This window comes from Lagenorhynchus albirostris, chromosome 15 (assembly GCF_949774975.1).
Source record: "Lagenorhynchus albirostris chromosome 15, mLagAlb1.1, whole genome shotgun sequence".
Lineage (NCBI taxonomy): Eukaryota > Metazoa > Chordata > Mammalia > Artiodactyla > Delphinidae > Lagenorhynchus > Lagenorhynchus albirostris.
Genome location: NC_083109.1, coordinates 62,536,077 through 62,543,460, shown reverse-complemented (window position 1 = coordinate 62,543,460; position 7,384 = coordinate 62,536,077). Strand labels below are relative to the sequence as shown.

The window sequence follows — 7,384 nt, the reverse complement described above, 5'->3', positions numbered from 1 at the left end:
TAAACATTGGATGGATGGATGTCCCCGCTTCCAATATAACTTATTAACTTAATTACTTCCTATAAGAATTAAACTAATGCTGTTCAAATGGTGAGCATTCCTGTGGATCCCTTATGCAAACCCGCAGCCTTCAAGCTTCACACAACCTACGTATGCATTTTGTTTGTCTCTAACATTTAAAACGTGGAAGAGTTCACATAAAACTGTCTTCCTGGCTTCTACAGAAAAATGAACGCATGTTCCCACAGGGCACCGGGGAGCCAGAGCCCCCGAGAACCTCAGGCTCCTTTAGATCAGGTGGGGGTGGGGCTCTTCGCTGTGCCACAACCCCTCCTCCCCTGTCTTCCTACCACCGCTGAGGCCAAAAGCCAGCTGCCGTGTGTCATCTCGCCTTCACTCAGGACTCACGTGCCCCTCCAGGCGGCTTAGTCGGTGACCCCAGCATTAGCCCATGTCATCCAAGGACTACACCTGAGATGACCTACAACACAAACAAACGGGAACTTTATTGAGTTTAACCTCCTAACACACCCTCCCAGTAGTAGACACGGGCTGTGTGGTTTCTAGCAGGGACCTCAACTGCACAGGGAAGTTAAGGGGAAGGTCAATCCAACAGGTGCTTGATTAGGGGGCCAGAGCCCCCATTTACTAGAACTCTTCTTGCAAATGAAGCAGAAGACTGAGGATTACATTCGCACACCACCGGCACAGCTTAAATACTTCTTTGACAAAAATAATAATAATAAATTATCTTCAACTCAGAAAATCAGTTGTGCTCAGCAGAGTGACAGGAGGGTCCGTTCACGGTATGGCACCGGGGCTGGGCGAGGGGCGGGTGGGGACAGGCAGCGTGTCCTCCACGCCAGGGGCCTGTCCCAAGGGAGACTTCCTGGCCTCTTCCCCTCACGTCCGCCTCGTCTTCTGTTTCTTGGCTTGTCTCTTAGCGTCTTCCGGGCCACTACTGTCAGAGGCTGCCTGGCCGAGAGCTCGGACTCCCTGCAGGCGACTTGTCAGCTGCAACAGCAAGGGAATGAGCTGGAAAGAGAGAGAGTATGAGAGAGGGGGATGCCAGGAGAAGACTTCCGTCCAGTGGGACATCAGAGACCCTCCCCCACGCTGCTCCCTCCCAGGCCCCGTCACCACCTGCTCTGTGCTCTCAGGCAGATCTCAGTTCAGACCAGGGCAGGTCTTTGTACTAGAGATGGCCACCAGAGACCCAGAGGTACTCCAGGTTTAAAGGTTAGGAGAGCTGTTACAAGAGGGTTATGGCCTTGCAAGGAGGCCTTAGGAATTGGACATGACCTAAAATGCTGTAACCTCTGTAACAGTGGACGTTCTTCCACTGCCACGTCCCAGTCATGAAGGATCCCTCCCCCCGACACATCTGCTGCCCATGAGGTCTCGGGACCCCCTACCTTGTCGTGGTTGTAGCCAGCCAGCAGGATGAGCAGCGTCAGAGGCAGGGCGATGTAGGATCCCTGCGCGATGTCCTGCTCGGGCAGCTTCCTCTGCAAACATCGAGAGCACCGTCACCCCCAGACACCAGTGCTCCATCCACAGCCCTGATGCGCCCGGCTTCTGAGCCGGCCCCCCCTGGGACCCCCGGCACACTCAGTACCCAAAGTAAGGAACCGAAGCGACGCAGATAAATTTCAAGTGAATCCTCTGCTGCACAAACCCTCCTCACTTGCTCTCTGAAGCTCCAGAATAACCAGATTCCGATAAAAAGGTGCTACTCAGCCCCGCACCCTTCACTGTCTAAACTGACAGGACAAACAGCTGCGGGCCGCAGGGGACCCCTGTGGTTGAAAAGTAGAAGGGTCTCATTTTGTTGGGTCCCAGCTGCACACATGGACTCTTTCCTACAAGGAGGCATCGAGAACCCACTGTTCCAGGCTTAGGGACACAGTGAGCAGCAAGCTAGTCCCAGAGGTCATACCCATTGAGGAGGAGAGGCAGCGCTTGGGTCCCAGGGGCCATTCACGCTTCCTTCCAATGGAAGGACTGACTTTCATCTGGGCCAGTCAGAACAGACCACATTCCCCAGCCTCCCTCGCAGCCAGGTGGGGCCCTGGAACCAGTTCTGGCCAACGGTACAGGAAGAGAAGTGACGGTGCAACACCCAGGCTGTACCCTCGGAGAGAAATGGTGGGCCCTCCCTCCTTGCTGGCCAGACAGCCTCCAGCCAAGTGCGCCATTTCGGAAGGTTGGCGACATGCTGGAGGATGGCAGAGCCACGGGAGAGAAGGAGCTGCAGGCCCCGGCACCTTGGAGCTGCCATATGACCCCTGGACTGCTCACTCCTGGTGCTGACATAAGACAGAAACTTCCCTCTTGCTAAAGCCCCTGAAATGCTGGGTCTCTGTAACAGCAAATGAACCTATATCCTAACTAGCCCACTCCACCCTGACAACAGAAACAAATAAATTAAAAGATAACTTTCGGTTGACGATGAAACAGCTTAACGGGCCAGAGCACTGGTTCTCAAGATAGAGCCCAGGGGCCTCCCTTTCAGGAGATCTGCACGGTCCAAACTATTCTCATAATAATACTAAGATATTACGTGCCATTTTCATGCTCTTACAAGTGTACAGTGGACTTCCCCAGAGGCTGCAAATGTGATGATGTCATGACTGTAACAGGTAATGGGACGTGTGGCTTATGGATTCTTGTGTTTTCAGCATTTCTCAGTTTTAATTTCTAATATGATAAATATATATATAACCCATATAAATCACAGCTCTTTGAGATTCGCAACAATTTTTAACAGTGTAAAGGGGTCCCAAGACCAAAATATCTGAGAACACGTAGGCTGGAGAATGACTGAGGGGCCTTTTGACCTGAGATGAGTGAGGCAGAGTGACATGGTCCCTTAATAAACAGAAGGGCAGGAACAGATTTCCATCCCTAACTGCCTACTCCAACATTTTTTGACATGTCTTAGATCCCAAACCATTTTCCATTAAAGTAAATCCTTAAGGAGAAGTTGAAGTCAGTGGGAAGTTACAGAGCGATTATGAGAAGAAGCCTTGAGGACCGCGGTCCAGGCTCCAGGCCAGGTCTTCCCGTGTAATCTCGGGCAGTCACTTTAAGACTAAGTTGATTCAACTATAAAATGGGGATAATACAGACAACACCTACTGCAGGCGAATGTTGTGAAAGTTCAACAAGATGAGGTGTGTGGGGCGGTCAGCAGTGCATCAACAACGTGGCTGTCGGTACTGACATTCAACACGGGATAAAGCAAAGTGCCCTTACGGCCCTCATAAGCGTATAGCAATGAGCTGTCCAGCAGACGGCTGGAACGTGGTAAAACCTGGATCTGATGACCACTCCCAGGTAAGTCACTCAGCCTCTCTGAGCCTCCATAAAAAATGGAAGAATGGCACCTCCCCATGGAAGGATTGTAGTGAGGACCAGCAGGACACCCCGCCAGGCCATCCCTTCCCTGGCACATGGCCCTCCTCTCACCGTCTCAGATGTGGGACAACACTCCTGGCAGCAGCTACGAGGCCTGGCTGCTCAGCCCCCACCAAGTGGCACCCCTGTTCTGCCCAGGCCGCCTACGTGGCTCCCTGCACCGAGGGAGTGTCCTGGCGAGCCCTGGTAGGTGTCCTAGGCTGCAGCCCTAGCGCCGTCCATAGAGGCTCTCTCCCTCCCCTAGGGTCACCATGCACCTCCACTCGGAGACAAATAGTTCCCCTACGTGCTCATCTATTTGGCACTTTGTGACCGAGTCTCCGCTGAGCGGAACTGGGAGGAACCCTCTATTCAGGTAAGATCATGGGCCAGGTCATCGAGCACGAGCCAGAAACCAGCAGAGGAGCCACGTTCGAGTCCGGGCTCTGCCACGCACGAGCCCCCAGCCTTCTCTCTACATCAGGGATGATGACTCCCACCAACTTCCTACACGGGATGGGCTCTGAAAAGCACTCAGTGGTACCTGGAACCATTCTTCACACCCTACACCCAGAAACTCCTTCCTCCTTACCGTGGGATTAAAGATCAAGGTGATGTGTTTATGATAGCCCACTGCCGTGAAGGACACTTGCGGCAGGACGTAGTCATACTGGGACCTGGGCAGCGTGGAGTCCAGAAGCACCACGTAATTCTGTGCACAGGGAAGAAGTTGTTGTTTTCATAAAGGACAGCTGGGGCAAAGCAAAAGAAAACTAACTCCTAACGTATGACTGTGATGTAAAGGACTTTATGTTTCTAAAGAAATCCCCAAGTTTACACCTCCAAGCCTAGGTTGCTAACTCCCAAGGGGCGGCCTCAGTAGGCTATTCCAGCACTGACAGCCGTGCGTCCCTGACATCTCTGAAGAGGCGCTCAGAGCTTGTTTTTACAAGCGTATCCAACCACTGCACCTACGGTGGTCCTTGGAGAATCTGACTTTATGAAACACATACAGTTCTGATGAGTCAGTTCTGATGAGGGGGGCACATGATCAAACTGAGGAAGACTGTTTTTAATCTAAAATGAGGTTGACTTTCAAGGGACGATACTTAAGTGGCTCATTAGCTGGCGAGTTCTAAGACGCAGCGTCTCTGTAGTGGTTCCAGTGACGGTCACGGTCCTGGTGTGCTGAGCCCCGACCAGGGGCCCGGTGCCATGAGCACATTAGGCAAATGCCTGTTCTGCTCTCAACCACTGACAAGATCAGGATTATTGCCCCCGTTTCACAGATGGGGAGAGCGAGGCCTGAAGAAGTGAAGCATGACGTGCCCAGGGTCTCTCAGCTGTAGGGTACCGAGCAGGTTGTGAGCCCAGGGGAGTCTGTGTCCATGGTGTTGTGCTGCCGAAAGTGGCTCGATTACAAAGGGCACCTGGAGAAGTGGGGAGGAGGCCCCAAACTCCATCACAACCTGCTTCGTTATTTCACAGCCATTTCACGCTGAAAAAGGCCATAGAGTATCATCCCCGTGGCAAATGGTAAGAAGCCGGGGGAGGGACCACACACACACAGGCTCGCTACTCACACCCTCAGGCTAAGTCCCCCGGAAAGGGACCAAGTTCTCTGCAAAGTTTGCTGCCACCGCGCCAGCCATGATAGCTTGCTCTGCCCAATTAAAATGGATAGGAAACATCCTATAATCAGTAAGTGATGAACATCAAGGCCTCGGTTAAATAGATTATGGTATTTCCTCTATCATGGACTACTGTGCAACCGTTAAATATCATGCTATGGAAGATTTAACGATGGGGAAAGTATTTGTGATATAGTTTTCATTGAAAAGCAAAGACTACAAAACAATGTATAAGCAAAGACTACAAAACAATGTACAAAACAGTCCCAGCTTTGCATTATCAAAATAAATATATATGTGTATTTATATTTATACACACATGTGCACATGAATCAAATAAAGACCAAAAGGAAACCTATCAGCACATTAACAGTGGTTACTTCTGGATGACGGGATTATGTCTGATTTCCACTCCCCTCCCCAATCTCCTGCCATGAATGTGTATTATTTTTGTAAATAGAAAAAGAGCTAATTCCAAAAAAATAATCCTTGGAGAGCCCCACCTCCTCTGATTCAGAAAGCACGGCATCAACTGTGCCAGCAAGGTGGTATGAGGGGGAAAATGGGAGAACTGTGTTTCCTTAGCTGAAAAGTGCAACCACTATGACAAAGACGGAAAGCAGAGTGGAGCGGGCATCACCTGGCCGTCTCTGAGCAGGGGCGGGAAGTGGAAGAAGAGGGACTGGCCCAGGGAGACCGTCTGGATCGGGTTGTCCAGGTTGTCACTTTTGTAAAGCTTTACCTGGAGAGCGGAGACAAAGAGGGCGTGCTTTTAAAACTGAAAACACGATAAACATTGCATTTCAGACACCCTCGGGTCAGCTTATCTCTTGTGGGGAGAGGATCTCTGGAAACATGGATCTTTGAAAGAGCAACCGTCCACCCCTGACAGGCCATTCCTAACGCATCTGAGATGCCAGTGACGTGACACGTGTCGAAATGTTAAGATTTTAAAATAGATTCTGATAACTTATGTTAACACTCAAAATAGTGTAGTGATACTATTGAAGAGAATAGCTTCTAACATGTCTATAACATGCCAGGCCTGCTACAGGCACTTCACATACATCGTCACCAATCTTGGCTATTAAACAGCCATGGTAGTCATCCCCATGGAGACTCAGAGAGCCTGCGTCACCTAAGGTCGCACAGTTATCGCCTGGTAGAGCCTGGGACCCAGCCCTCCTCACTGCTGGCCTCGCCCACCTGGCGTGGCCTCCCACATGCTGTATCCTCAACCCCACGGGTATTGAAATGCATTCCCATTTTGCGTTTGGTTCTCTGGCTGCTTCCAGAAGCAATTCAGTGCTTTGTTGGTGGCCTTTCTTTCTCTCCAGCCCAGGTTCGCTGCCTGTTCCCACTACCATCTGCAATGGGGCGTGAGACACGGGAGGTACAGCCCTGGCACCATACCCTCCCTCCAGTTTCCCCATCCCTGCCCAGGCCTCTTCACACTTGGGCATCACCCACCAGGCCCACAGACAACATGCCCGCAGCCCCTGAAGGGCAGCTGAGGTTAGTTAACCTAAGCACATGTTCTCACTCAAGTCAAATGCTTCATTGTATATATTACATGTGCCTCTGAAAAATACTTCCCCATGGCGATTCATTAACATCGTTCCAGGCATCACAGGGCACTGTACAGACACTTCTTCCTTAACTGCAGACATGCGGGTTCTGTTAGAGCTCCAGCAGGCCTTAAGAGGCCACAGAGTACAACTCCGTGGTATCACAGAGCAGGGGACAGAATCTAGAAAGTGACGAGGTGCTTTGCCCTAAAACCATCTTTCCGTTTTAGACTCCAGATTGTATTGCTCGTTCATTAGGTTTCTACTGTGATGCTTCCAAAGACACACACGGCTGGCAAAACAGTGATCTGAAACTGGACCACGTGTCTCTCCAGCAATCAGGAATCATTCCCCCAGAGACATGCTGGGATTGAAGATTCTTAAATCTCAACCTCAACCCACAGCTAAAGCAAGCGCTAGACAGGCCCGGATATCCTGCTCCCTCTCATCTTGAAGCCGGAAAGAACAGAGCACTTGAACCTTAAAAATCTGGCCTTACCCATAATGTAGGAAGATACTCGGATGAAGTGATCACATTTCCACTCAAGTCAAACTGATTTATCTGCCGGAAAACTATGATGTTCACATCATCAATGTCGTTATTCCCAACCTGAGAAGAGAGAAGGAAGACTGGGGTTGAGGACGCTGGAAGGGGGACCTCTACTCCAGCCGGGGGATCTCCTAGGAGCTATTTCCTAGCTGACTTCACTTTGTATTCAGGGAGCAAAACTTGCCGTTCCAGCAGCCTGAGTCTATGGTCCCAAACTGACAGGAGATGGGCGACAC

At 50.8% G+C, this 7,384-nt stretch overlaps 1 protein-coding gene across 1 annotated transcript in view; it reads right to left on the bottom strand.

Moving 5' to 3' along the window:
* Nucleotides 1-482: 482 nt before the first annotated feature.
* LOC132504886 (BOS complex subunit NOMO1) overlaps nt 483-7,384 on the bottom strand; it is a 52,513-nt gene continuing 45,611 nt past the window's right edge. Inside the window, exons 27-31 of the mRNA XM_060122626.1 lie at nt 7,098-7,208; nt 5,671-5,772; nt 3,992-4,111; nt 1,416-1,508; nt 483-1,035 (exon numbers count right to left, since the gene is read on the bottom strand). Coding sequence (XP_059978609.1) covers nt 904-1,035; nt 1,416-1,508; nt 3,992-4,111; nt 5,671-5,772; nt 7,098-7,208 — 558 coding nt within the window. The 3' untranslated portion in view covers nt 483-903. The remainder of the gene's footprint in view (nt 1,036-1,415; nt 1,509-3,991; nt 4,112-5,670; nt 5,773-7,097; nt 7,209-7,384) is intronic.